Source organism: Jaculus jaculus, chromosome 1 (genome assembly GCF_020740685.1).
Source record: "Jaculus jaculus isolate mJacJac1 chromosome 1, mJacJac1.mat.Y.cur, whole genome shotgun sequence".
NCBI lineage: Eukaryota > Metazoa > Chordata > Mammalia > Rodentia > Dipodidae > Jaculus > Jaculus jaculus.
In genome coordinates this window covers 58,804,369-58,825,214 of record NC_059102.1, presented here as the reverse complement: position 1 = coordinate 58,825,214, position 20,846 = coordinate 58,804,369, and the positions used below count along the sequence as shown (strand labels likewise).

Sequence of the window (20,846 nt, the reverse complement as noted above, 5' to 3'; positions counted from 1 at the left end):
GGTAGCATGTTAGATATATTAGGTAGACTAAAATAGTAAAATTTTCATTGTGCCTTTTCATATGATATGTGTGCATGCTTGTACAAATGTGGGCAGGTGTGTGTGCACATGTGTGCAAGTGCACACCAGAGATTGACACCAGGTGTCTTCCTCTGTTGATTTCCTCCCTATTTGGAGACAGCATCTCTCCCCAAACCTGGAACTCACTGGCTAGTCCAACTATTCAGTCCACTGTGGGATGCTCCTACCTCCACGTCCCCAGGGCTGGACTTAGAGGTGCATACCCCCACACCCAGCATTTTACATGGGTGCTGGGGATCCCATCTCAGGTCCTCAGGCTTGCATGCAAGCACTTTACTCACTGAGGCTCTTCCAACCCCTCTGTATCTCGTTAATGTGAGCACTAGAAAACTTGTGTAGCTAACATTACAGTTTTTTCTAGACTGTGATTATCAAGAAGGAAGGGGCATGAGCTATGGGAAAGACCCTTGAGAAGTAGAGTCTGTGGCTAGTGGCTAAGAAGAAAAGAGTAGGAAATTCAAACCATAAGGGTTTTTTCTTTCTTTCTTTTTTATATTTTGGAAGGCAAGAAGTATGATGTGTGATGTGATCTCTTACCTGGCTCTTTATCAAATCTTCAGCAAAATCTATGCCATTTTTCAAAAAAAAAAAAATTAAAAAGAGTTTGCTTTAGAAACTCAAGTCTTCCTTAAAAGAAGCAAAAGGCTATGGGTTTTAGAAAAACACACTTGGACTTTACTGGTTTCTTGTTTAAGGACTGAATGAAATTAGTGAACAAAAAGAGGATAACTGATAGAGCCAAGAAGACATGACAGTGGACTGTTCAGCATTAAATGAGTCATACCCTCCAAGGTTTAGGGACCATTGCAGAAGAGGTAGTGGGAAGAATGTGAGAGCCAAAGAAAAAGAAGTGCTTACAGTGGTGCCATCCAGCCACAGAGTAGCCTTGGTATTCATGACCTCACAGTGGCTGATACTACCTACACAAGATCTGCATAATCAGAGGAGAAATGATGACATCAAAACAGAAGAGAGGCTAATTGGAAAGCAAAAGGGATTTGGTGAAGGAGAAATTTGGGAGGGGTAAATGACAGCAGTGGGAGAGGATTGTGATCACAGTATATTGTCTATACTTATGAAAGTTTCCAATAAAATGTTTTTAAAAGGCAGAATAACTGCAGCCATATTATCTTCTTATCAATATGGCCAATAAACTCATGAATTTCCAGGTGACCCATGAATCATTTAGAAGGGAAAGTAGATTTTGCATTTCCCACTTTATGTATCTTTCCCTGTAAGCTTTCTGTTATCATGACTAAACTAAGAGAGTTGACTGCCTTTGAGAGACTTTGACTCAATATGAAATTATGACTTATCAAATTGAAATTCAAATCATCCTGTTGTTGCTACCTCCTAGTTGCTTAATGGATTTCTTTCTTTGGAAGTTGTGAAGCTAGATTGTAAGGGAGTGAACCTTCTTGCAGGAAGCTGTTTCTAGTCACTGAGAGTAACCCCTTGCTTCCCAGATTTAAGACATGAATGAAAAATACTGTTTGAGTATAATGCACAGCAGACCCTATATTCCTTTCCTGACCCTTGAATGAAAAGTTTAAAAACAAGAATTTAATTTGAAGCCTTGTAATTAGGACTGTGGCTGGAACCTACTGTATGTTGGGTAAGGAAAATGCACATACAACTTGGAGAATAGAGAAGAACAGGTTAACTGACTTTCTAATGAGCCAAATAGCTTGTAAACAGTAACAATAGCAGTGGAATTGAGGTGATGTGTTCTCAGGGGAAAAATGAATTTTAATGAATCATGGTTCAACCTGTCTTTAGCCAGAAATTCCTGTTTCCATCTCCTCTCATAGTATGAACTGATTAGCTTCTGAAAATTCATATTGCTGAGCAGATTTTAGAGTCTCTGTGGTACCGTGTATGCTCTTACTATCCTTTTCTTTCTCTTCCCCGTGTGTGTATGTGTCTTGATGCATGACAGTACTATCAAGAAAACAGTCTAGATTGACTATAACAGGTGATTTAATACCATTCCCTAGAACTGAATTTAACTCGGCAACAGAGATCATAAATGCTGTGGGGCATGAAAGTTGGGACATAAAAATAGGAATTGCAACAAGAAAAACATTAACTTTCTGTAGTCCCCTGTAAATTATGGATTATGTAGCTATGTTTGACTTTATATCTGAGGCACTTCACAAAAATTTAGGTAGAATTAATCAGCTTTTATTTCTAAATAATATTCCTTGAGATTCCTTTAAAATTTGCAAGATTTCCCCTATGACTTTCTGTGATTGCTTTAAGTTTACTTCATGTATTTTATTGGAATCAGAATGATAAATGAACAATCAAATCATTGGCTAAGGAAAGAGCTAGACAATGAGGAAATATGAATAATTTTTTTTTTAATTTCCCATCAACCAAAGGCTGGACTATGATCACAGCTATGTGGTTGGCATTACTAAATTAATCCAAATGAACAAATTAATTTCTCTGCATGATTAGAATTAGCGCTGATTTCAAGGTAGAATGGACGTAATGTGAACTGATTTTGCAGGTGGGCATTTGCTCATCTCTGTCTTTCTGTTTCCTTGGGGAGATAAATATGTGGCTGTGGTGGCTTGATTCAGGTATCTCCATGCACTTAACGTGTTCTGACTGCTTGATCCCCATCTGGTGGCAACTTCAGAACTGCAGCCTTACTGAAGGAGGTGTGTTGTTGGGGGCCAGTTTATGGGTGTTATAGCCACCTTCCCCTTGCCATGTTTGGTACACTCTCCTGCTGCTGTTGTCCACCTGATGTTGGTCAGGAGGTGATGTCCAGCCTCTGCACATGTCATGGTTTTCCTTGCCATCATAGAGCTTCCCCTTGAGTCTAGAAGCCAAAATAAACCCTTTCCTCCCACAACCTGCTTTTGGTCAGGTGGTTTGTGCCAGCAAAACAAAGGTGACTGCAATAGTGGCCATTGACCATTACAGTTCTTTTAAAAATGTTTTTATTTATTTATTTGCAAGCAGAAAGAGAGAATGACAATGGGCATGCCAGAGTCTAGTACCAAAAGAACTCCAGACACATGCACCACTTTGTGCATCTGGCTTTACATGGGTACTGGAGAGCAAACCCAGGCCATCAGGCTTTGTAAGCAAGTGCCTTTAATTGCTGAGCCATCTCTCCAATCAGTCTTTATGATCTTGGCTGCTGCATATCTTTATACTATAGGGATAGATTTGTTATTTATTTGGAAAACATCAAAAAGAATAACACAGACAAAAAAAAATGTTTAGGACTGAGAAGATAGCTCCACAGGTAACAGCATTTGCCCTGCATGCATAAGGGCCTAGGAGAGCATGAGACTACATGAATTTGATTACCTAAAACCCACATTAAAAATCTGGGGATGGAGAAATTGCTTAATGGTTAGGGTGAATGCCTGCAAAGCCTAAGGATTCAGGTTCAATTCCTCACTACCTACATAAATCAGATGTACAAGGTGATGCATGCATCTGGAGTTTGTCCACAGTGGCTGGAGGCTTTGGCATGGCCATTCTCTTTCTTTCTTTCTCTCTCTCTCTCAAATAAATAAAATATCTAAAATATAAAATTAAAAAAACTTTAAAAACCTTGGCATGCCCATCTACATCTGTAGCTTTAATTGGACACAGCACAGAGATTAGAGAATCATAGGGGCTTGATGACCAATAAAACAACAGCTCCAGATTGAGTGAGAAATGCCACCAGATGATAACACACAGATTAGTAATAGAAGAAGCCACCTGACAGTCTTCTATGGACTCTACATGCATATGCATGTGCATAGACCACATAATACTACACACACACACACACACACACACACACACACCCCAAAAATTTTTAAATAAGAAAACAAATATTGAAATACCTTTAGGTAAAAATATAAATATGACTAAGTATGACTATAGAACATTGAAAAATGACTGGCTGGCAATTTCAAACCCTTCAATTAACTTAAAAATCAATTTCAACATAAGAGTTGCCAGAGTGCTTTGTCCAAAGGCAGCACCCTTGGAACAAGTAATTGTAAAGCCTGCCAAGGTGACCATTCTAAAAGGGATTACACCAATTTAGATGTTTGTTTGAAAAAATCAATCCCATTGCTTTCTGGGCTGCATGCAACGTTAACAGGAAGAATGTAACAGAGAGCCCAGCACCAAGTGGCCTTGGTGAATTTATTTAAACTGTCTGAGTTCCTATTTCCTATTCAACAGTGTAGATAATAATTCCCACAGAAGCTGTTGTGAGGATTAAGATATAGCATATGAAGTACCACCTATATAGTATGGTGTGCATAGTGTGATTATTATTTGATGGATTTGTTTGTACCCAGTATTATTTAAAAATAGATTAAAAATGCCTTAACTGCTTGTTTTCTACCCCTTACTTGGGGAATGATAGTGAATGTATCATGGATTTGACATTCATATTAACATTGTTTACATTTTTTGCATTTTAAAAATTATCTGATAAATACTAATTATGGTGTGTGCAAAAAGTACACTAGTAACTGTTAAGTGGCAGCTTCATTGTATCTGACATGGCTGTAAGCATCATTTTAATCTGTATCAGCCTTATAATAGACCTGTGCTATAGGTACTACTGTTCTCATCTTAGAGATTATTAGATAGAACATTTGCTCTAAGTTATCCCAAGTCAAAGCTTGCAAGTGATAAAACTAGGGCTCAGGTGAAGAACCTTTTTCTCCCAAGCCTGTCCCTAACAATACCCACTATTACACTGGGATATCTTTAAGGGATAAATCTAAGATTTAAAGAATATCCAGCACCACTCATAATCATCTCTTGTAAATAAAATGATAATATACCCTTTGATGTCAAAAATCAAATAAACTAAATGTAACTGAATAGTGAGACAATTGTTGGTAACTTCAAGTTCCACAAACTAACATTAGGCTTCACAGGTAAGTGTTTAACCACTAAGCCATCTCTCCAGCCCTGTTTCTATTTTTTGCTTGCCATTGTTACAAAGGTTAATTTCCAAATGTATCAAAAGGAATTAACTGAGTGAACTCTAGTTTTTTCATTTATCTTTTACGTACTCTGGCAAACAGATACATTATGTTTTAAAGAGCTGGTGGTTCTTGATATCCTTTGAATTCAGTACTAGATGGTTCCTAATTGATCTAACTCAGGGAAGGAATGAAGTTCTATAGGGTAAGAAGTACTTGAGTATTCTTTTTGTCCTCTCTTATTTCAACATATGAACCACTAATCTCCTATGCTTCATAAGTGGTGTGTGTGTGTGTGTAACCACTGCAGTAAGTGTGTGTGCAGATGTTAGGACATGCTATAGTCTCAAGAAATTCAAGAAATAGAACTTCCAACTCTAGTGGGTAAAGACAAGCCACACTCATGGGGATGCTGGTCCCAGCAAAGTCTACCAAGAATACTTGAATGGGACCACGACCCACCTACCCATGCTGGGCAGGTGCTAGAAGACAAGCTCAGCTACAGTTTTTGATAAAAGTTCAGTCTTGCAGCTCTCCAGAGGTATCTGGATATATAAAAGCTGAAATTAAATATTTATGTTTGTGTGTATGCGTGAGTGTGTGTATATTACTCCTATATAATAAAGCCAAATCCTTACTGTAGTTTTTTAGAGAAAATAGCTAACAGAGTCTTATTTCATCTTTTTCTACTTCTCCTCCTATCTCCACCATTAAGCATTTTCCCTATATCTGTATTATTAACCCCCACCCCTGACAACACTTCAAAGTGTAACTTTTGTGTTAACAACCTGGTTTGCTCATTTTTATATTCCACTTTGTCTTCAGTCAGATCCTTCTTCTAAAACTACTTTTAGGGCTGGAGAGATGGCTTAGCCGTTAAGCTTTTGCCTGTGAAGCCTAAGGACCCACGTTCGAGGCTCAATTCCCCAGGACCCATGTTAGCCAGATGCACAAGGGGGCACCCATGTCTGGAGTTCATTTGCAGTGGCTGGAAGCCCTGGCATGCCCATTCATTCTCTCTCTCCCTCCTTCTTTCTCTCTCTGTCTGTCACTTTAAAATAAATAAATAAAAATAAGCAAAAATATATTTTTAAAACTACTTTTAAATGTGTTAAAGGGAACAGTCAATTGGAAATACTTGGCAAAGAATTTGGAAAGATTAATGAGAAAGTAATGTGGTCCCCTTCTATCAATCTCCAGTGAAGATGATCTTCAGAGACCAGCATGAGATACCTGAATGTGACTGTTGAAGGCTGAGATACTATATCCTAAATACTCCATTGCAATGGAATTCCTTACTTTTGTTTACTCTTTCTAGCTAGACTATAGAACATTCCAGAACTATAGGCTAGAAAGCTACCTTCAGCACCCATTTATGCTGCGTAGGACACCTGAGGAGGGGACTGCATTGCCTGTATCTTCAGGTGATCCAGCAATGTTTTGTACCCAGAGGGAGAAGACTCCTTCTTTTTCTTCTCCTCCTCCATTTGCCCTTGATTCCCAAGGCACCTGAGTTATTGCCAAGGCCATGGTTGAATGGTGGTTCTTCTCTTGTGGGCCTTAGATCTCTAGGTGTGAATTCCCACAATCTAGAACCTGTAAGAATAGCAGGACTGAATTGAGTCACAAGGTAACACAGCTATGTTCATTGTTTTCGCTTTGTGGTTTTGTGTCATGAACTCATTTCAATTTGGCATTCATCTTCATGAATTATAATCATTAAATTTATGTGTCCTTGAGGGCTAGGAACATGGTTTAGAATTTTTTGAATCCCCTTTTCCCTGAACAGTATCTGATACATATTCAATAAAGGTCAATTGAATCAGCACACTCAAATGTAGGGAAATGTTGCATTGCTAGCATTCCATAGGCTCTGGCATATCAAATGAAGGAGGGTGGCACTTTCAGGAGGGGAAGAATAAATGAGCTCCTCTCCAAAAGGCTGGCTATGCCAGTGTTCAGGAGATCTCAGGTTTAAGTAGAAGAGGAGAGGATAAAGATGGTTTTCTTTTTCATTCACTAAAATTTTAGTGACCACCAATATAAATCCTGGATACTGTAGAACAAGACCTCTTTTCCAAGGACTTCATGTTGACAAAGAAATATTACCCAAAGTGGCAGGAAAGATGAATGAGATGGCCGCAGTTGGAGCAGAAGTGGTTCCCCTGCTTTCACTTGCCATGAGGCTCCACTGCCCTTGAAATAAAATCTAGACCCTTAGGCACAAAGTGTCAGACTGCCCATTGCTCTGTAATCTCCAGATACATGATGAAACATTTCATAGTGGGGCTGGAAAAAATGGCTTAGTAGTTAAGGCACTTGCCTGCAAAGCCCAAGAATTCACGTTCAAATCTCCAGGTCCCACATAGCCAGACTCACAGTAACACAAAGTGCGCTACGTTGCACATGCGCACAAGGGACACATGTCTGGAGTTTGTTCCCAGCCACGGAAGGCCCTAGCACACCCATTCTCTCTCAAAAAAATAAATAAAATAAACAATAAAAATGTTTCATGTTATCTTTCTTTCTGCCTTATGTAGTCATTGTTTCTGACACCTTTTCCTCCACCCTACAAAATCCTGGAGAAGTGGAGCTTTCTGAGAGCAGAGGAACCTAATCTGGCTCAGCTGCTTTGAGGCTGATACCTAAAAGACACTCATTCAAGTATGAACTTGCCCTAGAAACACAAGAAGGTTTCACAGGAGATAGCCTAGGTGAAAAGCATTCTGAGCACTAGGAAGGCCCCCAGGGCCAGGCCCAGGACTGAGCTCTTAGAACATATGGCACAGGGTGAGGTGTGGCAGAAAAGTTGAAGAGTAAAAGAGGCCCAGGGGCTTAGTTTCCCAGCAAAGCAGACCCTGGAGCTCGTCAGCAGGGATCCCAGGTCAGTGCCACCATTACCAGGTGTTTGACCCAACAAGGATCTAACCTTCCTGTGCTCCCATTTCCTCATTTGCAGAAAACTGGCAATGATAGCACTCTTATGACTAGGGTGAGGACTCTTGTTATGTGGTAGATGCCTACTAGAGCCTGGTTAGTGAGCTATGCTTTTGTATTGTGTGCCAGCACAGACCCTCTTAAGGTCTGAAGGTGATGGATTCAGATTTGTATTTTTAGAAAGATCATCAGGACAGCAGTGGGGAGCCTGGGATGGAGGTAAGATGGAATCTGGAGTATCTTTGAGAATGATGGAGCTTTCCTCAGCTCTTGGTTGAGCTGTCACTATAGAGTTAGGGTACCAGACACTCATAGCCACACAAAAGTTCCCCTGACTAGTGGCCTCCAGATTCTTGTCCTATGAATTTCAATGTATGAAATCCACAGACCAGAAGGTGCACTTTAGAAAGATGTTGTTATAGAGATTATAGACTGTAATAGAAGGCAAGTAGGCAGAGCTCCTGCCCAGGAGGATATTCTTGGCAATAAGCAGGCCCACCTGAACACTCTGATTGGGGTCTTTCATGGGAATGTACCAGATGAGGCTAAGCTGGTCAGTATAGTTCTCAAACCTGATTTCCAGGTGCTGCCAGGTTCTTAGGAAAGGGAATAAATCCATTTACTTCCTGGGAAAGGAAATGATCCATTTTGGAAGGGGGTGATCTTCTAGGAAAGAGATAAGGATAAACCAGATTTACCCTTACATTTCTGGGCTCCAGCAACATGAAGGCTGTGAGGACGCCTTAGGAAAAGCACATAAGGAAGAATCAGATCCCCCTAAAGGGCTCAAGGACATTTCTCATCTGCAGCCACTTTTAGCTTCCTTTGGGGATACTGTTACGCCAAAGTGCCTCAGAAGGGTGGAGACGTCTGTGATGGAAAGGCAAGTGTGTAGCAAGACAGACTCAGACAAGGGCAGGTGCTGAGGATAGGCTGTGACTTGCTTATCCTTTTGGGGAAGGAGGTGAGGGAAAGTGGGGAGCCCTCAGATGGCTAGTGGTGCCTATATGGAAATATTTAGGGAGGTGGAGGGGGATGTTTCAAAGCTAGAATGGCAAGGAAGATTGGAGGCTGTTCTACTATGCCTGTCCAATCAAACAGAGCTGCCAAGCAAGCAAATCTCCACATTTTCTTCACTGCAACATGGGGCTAACATGCTGTGTAAGTCAGCTTTTGTTGCTGTGATAAAATACCCAATAGGTAAAGGGGAAAGGACTTATTTGGGTTCATGGATTCAGAAGTTTCTATCCATGGTTGGCTGGTTCCATTACTATAAGTTTGTGGTGAGGCATAGCATATGGTGGCAGGAGCATGGAGAAATAAAATTTCTCACCACAAAGCAGCCAAGAAGCAGAGGGACAGACAGAAAGTGGCCAGGAACATGAAATATCTTTCTAGAATATGTCCCTAGTGGCCCACTTCTCCCAACTAGGCCCTACCTGCTATTAATGCTATCAGTTATGAAGCCATCCATGGATTAATCTACCATGAAGTCAGAGCCTTTGTGCTATAGCCACTTCCCAAGAGCCCCATACTTATGTACTGAGAACCAAGCCTTCTGAGGGACAGTGCCTATCCACATCATAGTGTATGCTTATCATAATTCTTAATAAGAGTACTTAATAAATGTTGGTACTTCATGGTGAGTATTTATAATGTCTGCTTTTGAAGCACATACCATGAAGAATGTCACTGAGCTTTATCTCTCAGTCTTCTGTGAGTAGAATTAAGAGTATGTTACTTTTACAAGATTAATTCATTTGGCCACACTGCCTTTCAATGTACACTCCCACAATAACCTACACATCTCAGTGGTTTTTTCTTTTCTTAATACAATTCCCAAAGTTGGCAGGGAATACAAAACTGTCCTTCCTTGCTATTAAGGGAACTTACCCCCAATTTCAGATCATTCTTTAGAAGGTGGTGGTTGCCTTTGCCCAGGACAATCCTGGGATCATTGTCTGTTAGTCATTAACACCTTATAATGCTACAACCCAGATTATGTTATTGATGTGATAAGGAATAAAATGCACAGACTGTATGCAAAATACACCCTGAAGTTTGGGGGTGAGAATTAACAAAAGCACCTAGTAACGCTGTATTGTACCAACTACTTAACTTAACAGTATTTTCCCCACAAACTTTCTTTGCCATGATTGTGTTTATGTACATACACAAAAAATCCATTTCCTTTGAATCAATACATGATTTATAGGAGGGCACAAATTACTGGTCAGATATAATTTTAATCCAGAACAATTTTTTTTTTCCAAGGTAGGGTCTTACTCTAGCTGACCTGAAATTCACTATGTAGTCTCAGGATGGCCTTGAACTCTTGGCAATCCTCCTACCTCTGCCTCCCAGGTGCTGGGATTAAAGGCATGCGCCACCACGCCCGGCTAAAATTTCTTTTTAACACATATATGAATGTGTAGTCATTTAAATGTATGGCCTTATAAACTCAGGCTTGAATCCGGTCTCCAGTGGACCAAGCCCTACTGAGGAAGAGGTATGTCACTGACGGTAGATCTTGGGAGCCCAGCTACAAAGCACGTGGAGAGCAATCTTGCAGCTCTGGCTATTTCTGTTTTGTAGTTGTGTTTATGGAAGTGAGCCAGCTTCTTCACTATTAATGATGTTCCCCTGTATTTGTGAAACTGAAATAAACCATTTTCTTCCAACAAGCAGTTTCTTGTCAAGTGTTTGTCCAACAACAAGAACCTGACTGCAACAATAAATTGGTACCAGAAGTGAGATTGTTGCTGCCATGAATCTGACCATGTGGGTCATGGGCTTTTGAAATGTCTTTGCTGGAAGAATGTGTACAGCCTTGGTACTTGGAACTGCAGAAGCCTTCCAGAGGAACAAGCCAAATTTTATGGGCTATTCTGATGAGAATTTAAAAATGCTAAATGGTGAGAGAATTGTGACTTATCTTATAAACTTTCAAAGGAGGAGAAATAGCAGAGAACTTTGTTATCCTGCTGGCATAAAGGCTGGCTGTATTCTTTTGTCTATGCCCAGAGAGTTTGTTCAAGGTCAAGTTTAAAAGTAATGGACTGCTGCGAAAGACACAGAAAAGAAAGATATGGAAGATGTACTATTTATTAAAGTAAAAATTTAATCAAGTTTAAAGTTCCTGGCATAGAGACTTATTTTAAATTAGTAAGGCTGCAAATGTTGATTACCACTATTAAGGGTGGGACAACTATTTCACATTAAAACAATGAAAAAGATCCTTAGGGTGAAATTCAGCCAGGAAAGACTAAATGAGTAGGAATGACAATTCTTTCACAAACAAATGACTTGGAGGAGTATTCTAAAGGCAAATGCTACACTTCAAGTCAGGTTTATCCATGTAGGATCTACAATTTTGGTTTTGGTACTTATCTCCTGATATTGGTTTTAGAAGCGTGAAAAATACAGGGAAAGGGGTCATTGGATATGCAATACAGTTCCAGAAGCTGCTGCAGAGATGAAGCATGTAATGGAGGGTTAGGTCCCTGTATGGAAGCCCAGTAAGGCCACTGTATGAAGATTAGCAGGTTTCAGTGGTTGCTAAGATGCAACAATGGGAAGCAGGGATAAATCCCTCATTTAGAGGACAAATGAAGGCATTCTATGGCTCTGTGAAAATGGACCATGTTTTACAGTGTAGACCCAAAGATGGTTTGGATATACTAGGACTATATAATGATCTCCATGGAGAGCTGGTGGCTTGGGACAAAATGTTTGCCCGGGTTATGGTCAGCCCAGCTGGAAGGGTGGAATAAAAAATTGAGAGACTGCTATCACTAGTAATGGATGTCAGATACGAAGTACAGATTTTGCTATTTACCTAATAATTATTGACTTGTATTGGTCCAGTCTCTTGCTAGGTCCTATTGCAATGGAAATGATTACTCTGCGCACTATGTATTGGAAGTACGTACTTGATTTTTATCAGACTTATAGTTAAGAAGAGACAGTCTTGAATCTCAGATGAGACTTGAGAACTCTTAAAGTTTGTAAAGCTTATGGGGACCTTTGAGGTTGAATTGCATGCAGTTTGCATTGTGATATAGTCATGAGTCTATGGGGACCAAGGGCAGAATGTATTGGTTTAAATATGGCACTACAGACTCAGGCTTGAATCAGTCTGTAGTTGGGTGGAGCCCTACTGGGGAAGATGTATGTTACTGGAGGCAGATCTTGGAGTCCAACCCTCAGGTGTGTGGAAAGCCAGTTTGGAGCTCTGGCTGTTTGTGTTTTGTGGTCCTGGCGGTTGGTGGTGTCTCTCTACTATGTATTTATGGAAGTTGATAGTGTTCACCTGGATTTTGCAAGCCTGAAATAAATCCCTTTACTCCCATAAGCTCATCAGGTACTTGTACAGCAAGAAACTGACTGCAATAGAATGAAAAGGCCATTTTCACTTTAAACAGTAGTTTGTTCTGCACATGGTTTTTGTGAATTGTTCACCATCTAGGTGCTGTGTGTGGTTGTGACTCTATGTTGACCACACAAAGCTGAGGCACCTCAAAGTAACAGAAGTCTGTCGTGTTCCTGAGGCTTAGATTTGTTCAGAAAGGAGTTGGTGCCTCTGTAATACGTTTGTGTCTGTCATCTGTATCTGAGTCCTTATAAAGGAAACGTGTACTGCAGTGTTGTGTTGAGTATTTCTCATATTTTGCATAATTTCCTGGGGGTGGGGGACTTAACAAGGTGGACCTCAGCACCAACACATTATTCAGTTCCAGGCACTGATATCTATTTATGGAAGCTTACACTTATTTGGGAAAAGTTTCTTGTACTTTACTATACTTTGTCCACAGTTCCTGTTCTTGGGGATTAATGAAAGGAGGTCACAGTTTTTCAAAAGAGGCTGGGTCCAATTTGTTTGAAATGAATGCTTTTCAAGCTGGGTAACAAGAAGATTGTCTTGGCAAACCGTAATTGCTTTCCAGTGACTACTGGTCAGAGCACATCCAACAGTGATAAGGAGGCATGATACAATGCTTGGTAGACATGTTAGCTCCAGAACAGTTTCCTTTTCTACTTGATCTGCAAAATGTTGGAAGAAAATTGCTGCTGTTGCACTGAGGACTTGAGTGGAGTATAGCATACACTGACATTAGAGTCCATCAGATGTGTCTTATCTTTCTAAAGCTGTCTATTACATTTAAAAACATTGATTTAGGGCTGGAGAGATGGCTTAGCAGTTAAGTACTTGCCTGTGAAGCCTGAGGACCCCAGTTTGAGGTTCGATTCCCCAGAACCCACGTTAGCCAGATGCACCAGGGGGCACACACATCTGGAGTTCGTTTGCAGTGGCTGGAAGCCCTGGCACGTCAATTCTCTCCCTGCCTGCCTGCCTGCCTGCCTGCCTGCCTGCCTATCTACCTATCTATCTATCTATCTATCTATCTATCTATCTATCTATCTATCTATCTGTCTCTTTCTCTGTCTGTCACTCTCAAATAAATAAATAAATAACAAAAAAACCCCACCAATTTGTATGAGAGACTCTCCCAAAGAACACAATGACAGAAATTTAAACATAGTGTTGAGCTCATTTACCACGTCTCTCTGGAAACTCTAAGAACCCTACCTGGTTTTGTTCTTTACTAGGTCTGTTTCCATTCACACTGTTCACAGATTATGCTAACATGCTATTGTGTGATCAGTAGATATAAACCAACCTTTCTGTTTAGCTACAAGTTTCTCCACAAATAAGTAGGGATCTATCCTATATATACTTGCAGAAAATAATCCATGTATTCTAGTTCCAGCTCTACTGGCACTCACAGAGTTACAATATTTTAGCTCCAAGGCACAAGGGAAAAGAACTGAAAAACAGCTAACTAGAATATTTATTAGAACTCTAGTTTCTAGAGGAAAACACATTTTCTGATTAAGCAAATTAGGAAAACCCTGCCTTTTCTATTATCTTCCCCTTAGGTATTCACAATGAAAACCCAATTGTAACTTGGCCCTTCCCCAAAGTACTTGACCCAGTGTTGTACTTACACCTTCTCATTACTGGGAAAATATCCAAACAGAAGCAGCTTACGGGACCAAAGGGTTTATTTCAGGCTTACAGAATGTGGGGGTGGGTTGGGAGGGGAGCTTCACTGTGGCAGAAGCTGCCTCATTCCATCATACATCCACAGGAGAGAGAGAAAGAAAAAACGGCCAGAGCGGAAGCTGGCTCTCAACAAACCTCTGGGCCTGATTCAAAACCCGCCTCCAGTGCACACCTCCTCCAGCAGGGCTCTACCTGTTGGAGACTTAAGTAGAAAGCTTGATCTTAATCAAAAATTCCTGAGGCCCATTACGGGGGACATTTACAATCAAACCACCTTTTTCCCTTGCGCTCATCTTGCATACAGGAAAAAAATAAAAATGACCAGAAAGCTAAGCCTCTTGCAAGAGGTAACAGCTAGGACTCAACCTGTTGATGGTTGCTAGCCACCCTCAGTCAGCAAGGTTGTATTCTTAGATGCCAGCAATGGTCTCAAAAAGATTTCAAGCATTTTGTTTTTTAGAAATTTACAGATTTGTTTCTGCAGTACTTAGGATCTTATTTTAATTTAGGGAGACTTATCCTCCAGCAGATGGGAATTGTGCCATTAGTCCAATCAACTTAGTAGCATTCTATTCATACACATCAGAAATGAGACCTGAATAGTGTGCGGGATAAAGAACAAAATAGTCATGAAGCTCTTGGAAGAGGAAGCTGTAAGCAATTAAACAAGGAGATACATAATTACAAATTATCACACGCGTGTGCTTAAAGAGCTGCATGCTGTCAGACCGAGCTTAAATTCGCAATCATTTTTTAATTGACTCAGATTCAGAAGGGATCAATAAGGCGTCTACTCTACGATTATCTGGGTATTCAGCTCCTAACTACCTTTTAAAACCACGCAGTAGCCTCTTTCCTTCTTGTTTTCCCAGCCCAGTGGAGCAAAATGAGAGCGCAGTGAGCGGGCCCAGCCGTCCCCGACGCCCACCATGAATCACTTGGAGGGCTCCGCGGAGGTGGAGGTGACCGACGAGGCGGCCGGCGGAGAGGTGAACGAGTCGGTGGAGGCCGACCTGGAGCATCCCGGGGTGGAGGAGGAGCAGCCGCAGCCGCCCGCGCCGCAGCCGCAGTATGCGGGCCGGGCCCCGCGCGGGCGCGCCGTCGAGGACCGGCAGCCGCAGCCGCCGCCGACGGAGGAGGAGGAGCGCGGGGAGAGCCTGGCGCGCTCGGCCAGCACCGAGAGCGGCTTCCACAACCACACCGACACGGCCGAGGGCGACGTGATCGCCGCGGCGCGCGACGGCCTGGACGCGGAGCGCGCGCAGGACCCCGAGGACGAGAGCGCGTACGCCGTGCAGTACCGGCCCGAGGCCGAGGAGTACACGGAGCAGGCGGAGGCCGAGCACGCCGAGGCCACGCACCGCCGCGCGCTGCCCAACCACCTGCACTTCCACTCGCTGGAGCACGAGGAGGCCATGAACGCCGCTTACTCGGGCTACGTCTACACGCACCGGATGTTCCACCGCGGCGGCGGCGGCGACGACGAGCCGTACGCCGAGCCGTACGCCGACTACGGTGGCCTGCAGGAGCACGTGTACGAGGAGATCGGGGACGCGCCCGAGCTGGACGCGCGCGACGACGGCCTGCGGCTCTACGAGCAGGAGCGCGACGAGGCGGCCGCCTACCGCCAGGAGGCCCTGGGCGCGCGGCTGCACCACTACGACGAGCGCTCCGATGGCGAGTCCGACAGCCCCGAGAAGGAGGCCGAGTTCGCGCCCTACCCGCGCATGGACAGTTACGAGCAGGAGGAGGACATCGACCAGATCGTGGCCGAGGTCAAGCAGAGCATGAGCTCGCAGAGCCTCGACAAGGCGGCCGAGGACATGCCCGAGGCCGAGCAGGACCTGGAGCGTGCTCCCACCCCGGGAGGGGGCCGCCCCGACAGCCCCGGGCTACAGGCACCCGCCCCCGGGCAACAGCAGCAGCTGCCGCAGCGGGCGGCGGGCCCCGTGGTCGGAGGCGAGGTGGCACAGCGGTACAGCAAAGAGAAGAGAGATGCCATCTCGCTGGCCATCAAGGATATCAAGGAGGCCATCGAAGAAGTGAAAACCAGGACCATCCGTTCGCCTTACACCCCCGACGAACCCAAAGAGCCCATCTGGGTCATGCGCCAGGACATTAGCCCCACCAGGGACTGTGACGATCCGAGGCCTGTGGATGGAGATGTAAGTCTGTGCGGGTTGAAGGTTGCCTGGGCCCCGTGATGCAGGGAAGGGAACACCCAGCTCCACAGAGAGAAGTGAATGAATAAGTTGTCAGTGGGCCATTACGCACACCTTCCGGTGCTCAGCTTTAGAAACCGCTTGGACTCATGCTCCTGTGAGGGACGTATCAACTGGAGAGTTAGTGTCGAAAGCTGTTGTCTGACCCATGGTCGCATGTAAAATCACTGTAGTTGGAGGGCTCTTGAGGGTTACATCCCTGGCCTTACTCCTCCGCCCCCCTCCCCCCACCTCTCAGGTGCTAATTGAGGTCTGAAATGGGGTCTGAGAATTTTTATCAAGTTCGCATTAAAGAGAGACTTGATCAAAGAGGATGTTTGCAAGGGGGAGAAAGATGCCATTCTGTTCGGGACAAGGTTTCACGATGGGAGATCTGAGCAAGGGCTCCTAGGGTAAGGCAAAAGAGTGTTCTCCTACAGAAAGGAGCGAGAAGGAACTAAGTGTGCAGAATTGGAATAGAAGGGTGGCGTAGGATACTAAAGAACAGAGAACGGAGTTCTAACCTGAGACCAGTCTGTTCTCGGAAAGGGAACCAGAACTGCTGTGGGAAGGCAAGGACCTTGACCAAGGCCGGGTCAACAGGCATTTTGTTCCTCTTGATCAGCAGTTTGACCAGTCTCTTACAGCCAAAGAATGGCGATTGGGATGGTTAGTGTGAATGGGTAGTGAGCAAATAGAGCCATAGGAGAGTCATGTAAGGCATGAGAAAGGGTTCTTTCCAGTAGGCCATGTACCAGTGCACCCAAGGGTGAGGAGTGATTTTTTTTTTTTTTTTTTTGAGGTAGGGTCTCACTCTGGCCCAGGCTGACCTGGAATTTACTATGTAGTCTCAGAGTGGCCTCGAACTCACGGCGATCCTCCTACCTCTGCCTCCTGAGTGAGGGAACTAAAGGCGTGTGCCACCACTCCCACCTAGGAGTGATATTCTTAATCCTTCCTGTTTCCTTGGCCTGTCCCACTGAGGTACAGGGTAGTGTTGTCACTAGCAAAGTGCTCCTAGTCTGAGGGCCAGAGTTAGAAAAACCACTGTTACTAAGCCAGCCCGTAAAGATTTGGGATAGGTGCTGTGTTATCTGTAAAGGAAAACATGGAAATCCTGGTAGCACTGTCCTGCCGGAGGGCTCTGCAGGTTTCTACACCCACCCACCCCCCTCTACCCCTGCCTACTCACCCCTGCCTTATTGTGGGATTCAGCAAGTCATTTCTGGTAGGTACCAGGATATCCTTCCCACTAGACAGAAGGCCTGTTTTCCATTTAAAACCAGATCGTGCTTCACTGTGAAGAGCTCCGCACAGCTATTTCTCTGACAACAGTGTATTTGCCACTGTTGAAATACCTAAGAAATTTGATAACGTGTCAGAGTCTAATCGAAATAGATCAAGAACACTAACCGTTGTCCCTCTGCTGTGCTATAGAGATATTTTTTGCCCCAACTCTCTCTTTTCCGTTCTCGTCAGTAATTTCAAAGTTTCATTTAAGAAATGGAGCTTGAAGGGTCAAAAGGTTCAATTCAGCTTCATCTGGTTCTGCATTTTAAGGTTGCGCCAGGCTGTTACTCAGTGTAGCTCTTTAGAATGAAGAATTCTCAGTGGAAACTGCTCTTCATCTCACTAATAAGTGAACCGTCCACTGTTCTGATTAAATTGTTCATCCCTTTTCAGAAGAGGTTGAAGCCAGTGGGGAAATTAACTGCATATTCCCCAGCCAGGGGGCAGCATTGGGTCACTCAGTACAGACACACCTTGTCTCGGTTTTGCAGGCTCCAGAGTCAGCTAAGAACAGGTGCACTCCATGGACTATTCCTGTGGACCCCCAGCTGTCTCCAGGTTGCTCACAGCTAGGAGAAACTGCAGTAAGCATTTGCAAATGAGGTGTAATTGGAGCAGATTTCCCAAAGCTGGCAAAAGGCTAGGTTGCATATCTTTTGAAAAAACCTGGAAGGCTGTAGGCAGCTGGTAGAAGCTGCAGGAACATTTGATTCAGATGCTGGCTTTGCATCAGCATTCCTAGTTGCGCCGGCTCCTTGAAATGACCTGTCGAACCACTTGGCTCCAACTTCTCTTTGAGCCCCTAGGACAGCAAATGGTAGGGCTTTCTTTTTTTTTTTAAGTTATGTACACAGTGTGTACAGCCATGTTGGTACATTGTTAGCCTCCTCCCTGTCCTCCCCCCTCCACAGGGACCCTCCTCGTTGGGGAATATGGGTTGTGCGATGTGGGGTTAGCCATCAGTTATAGGTAAGAGGCAGTGTAAATGACCCAACATGTGGCTCCAACATTCTTTCTGCCCTCTCTTGCACAAATTTCCCTGAGCCATGTTAGGTTCGTTTTAGGTCTGTGTCAGTGCTGAGGTCTTGGGAGCCTCTGTGTCTCTGATTATCTGGTTTGGTAGTTGAGTGTTCTCTGTGTCTTATCTACTTCACCCTTGTGCTGGTACCATGTTCACTGAGAAAGCAGCACTCTCGCTCATTTCCCCAATTACTCTTAGTTCCAGCTGGGGCCCTTTTGAGGTACGATGGGCTGGTTCTGGCCTTAGGATCTGCGTCCGTCTGAAAAAGAGAAGCAAAGTCTCCAACAGAGAGTGAAGTTAGCGCCAGATAAATGGGATAACCATTGGTAGGGCTTTTATTCACTGAAGTAGGACAACATAAGTTTCTTGCATAGTGTTTCATCCCAATCATAGAAGTAATTATGGAATATTGAATGATACTCAGAACCTGTTCTGTCAGAAATTCAGCTTGATGCTGAGACATTGGTGAATAGAGCTTACTAGTTGAATAGTTAATAGAAAGTAGTAGTACCATAAGGCGCGTCCCCAGTCAATCTTAGTGCGTGAATCTCCGGGTTGTCAGTCATCGCTAGGAAGACCTTCAATGCTAGTGTTTGATGCTGGCCTCAGCATCAAAAAGGATTTACTGGCAGCTCATTCCGTTTGTGCTGTTGTGGGAAGGTTAAAAGTTGTGTGCTCTGCAGTCTTGTTAGAAATGCAAATTTCTGCCTGCCTTTCTGAAGCTGAATACCTGAGGTGGAGCTCAGTGATCTGGCGGTTTGTTTTTGTTTTTGTTTTATCAGAATTTTCTCAGAGATTCTCAAGCATATGAAAGGCTAAGAATCACTGACAGAAAGGGAAAAATATTACCTGGGTTCAAGCTGTGGACTAACTCCTAGTTAGCACAATTACAGCTTCAGCAAGAAGGGGCTGCACCTCTGTGTGTCGCAGCAGATCTAGAGAGGTGGCCTGGAAATTCTCATGCAGAAGCAGTGCATTTGAGAGATGGCAACATCAGAAAGTGCAAAGGAACAGTAAGAGGAAACTGAGAGCTCCAGTGTTATAATTTCTAGTCGTTAAGTCTGCTCTTAACACTCCCATTCATTCCCTCTGAATTCCAGCACTTTACATGTGGAATAAAGACTTTTTTTTGGCTGGTGGATTGTCCAGAATGAGAATATAGGATTGCTTATCCCTAAGAATGTCTTCATTTGACCGGTGCTCAGGTGAAGATTGAAAACAGAACTTATGTATGCTTTGTTTCTAAGGAGTTTCCATTTTCCAGGTATATGTTTGAGAACATCCTTTTTGAAGACTCTTGATAGTGAATGCCCCATTCTGACAAGTTCCTAGGTCACTGAGCTCTGTCCAGGCAACAGTCATTCTGGGTTGAGAACAGTTGTGACAGAGTCCAAGACTGGCATTAGCAAGCACACGTTGTACTTGGAAGATTTGGACTACTGTGAGTGTTGTGGATATAGCGTGAAATGGGGCTTATTCCTTTTCTCTCCCAAAACTACTTCTAAATAATAGTAAAACAATAAAAAGTAGAAAGACAGAGGGAACAGGAGGCATCAAGAACAATAGTACATTGTTTAAGTGTTTGGCAACTGTGGTAGACATTTTAGAATTCTGCAGTGTTCCCAGTTCTGTTTCAAATATAGAGAGGATCTCTTCTTCCCCTAGAAACTTCTAGGAGTGTGGCCAGTGTCATATGAGCTGTGAAGTGTGTTGTTTCCAAGCGGGAGCAGCAGTGACCACTCTTGCTGGAATCTTGGTGGTAAGATGGTATTGTCACAAGACAGTGGCAACTGAGCCTAGTGTGGGGCTCCTCTTTACTACAGTGAGCACAGTTCCCCGCTGATCTGTGTAAGACCTTGCGCCAGGAGAGAGGGTGGTTTGTCATTACTGAATAGCCTGGTCAGTCCTGAATAATACACTGTGGAGGTTTCTGTTTCCTCTTTTCTAATGGGTGCTTGTGAGGATTTGTGCTGCAGGCTCAGAACTGTGAAGTACCAGATCCCTCAGGTGGCAGGAGACTGCGGATGTGGCTGAAAAAGCAAGAAGGTTGTTTGAAAGGCAGTCACAAGAGACATTAGACCTCTAGACTGTACAGCCAGGTGACTCCTCCCCACAGAAGATGAATGACTTCTATAAGGAAAGGGCAGACAAGAGCAGCATGACACTGGGGACATTAGCTGCAGCTGAGAGTTAGGAACAGATGTTGGGGACCATAGGGCCTGTTAACAACGCGACTGAGAGAATACCTTGGGACTCTGTTTTGCGTCGAGGCACTCTGGGGTCAC

At 43.6% G+C, this 20,846-nt stretch overlaps 1 protein-coding gene across 1 annotated transcript in view; it reads left to right on the top strand.

Annotated features, from left to right (window-relative positions):
• Apba1 (amyloid beta precursor protein binding family A member 1) overlaps positions 1-20,846 on the top strand; it is a 239,414-nt gene that overhangs the window by 157,581 nt on the left and 60,987 nt on the right. The window contains exon 2 of the mRNA XM_004653145.2: positions 14,922-16,214. Coding sequence (XP_004653202.2) covers positions 14,979-16,214 — 1,236 coding nt within the window. The 5' untranslated portion in view covers positions 14,922-14,978. The remainder of the gene's footprint in view (positions 1-14,921; positions 16,215-20,846) is intronic.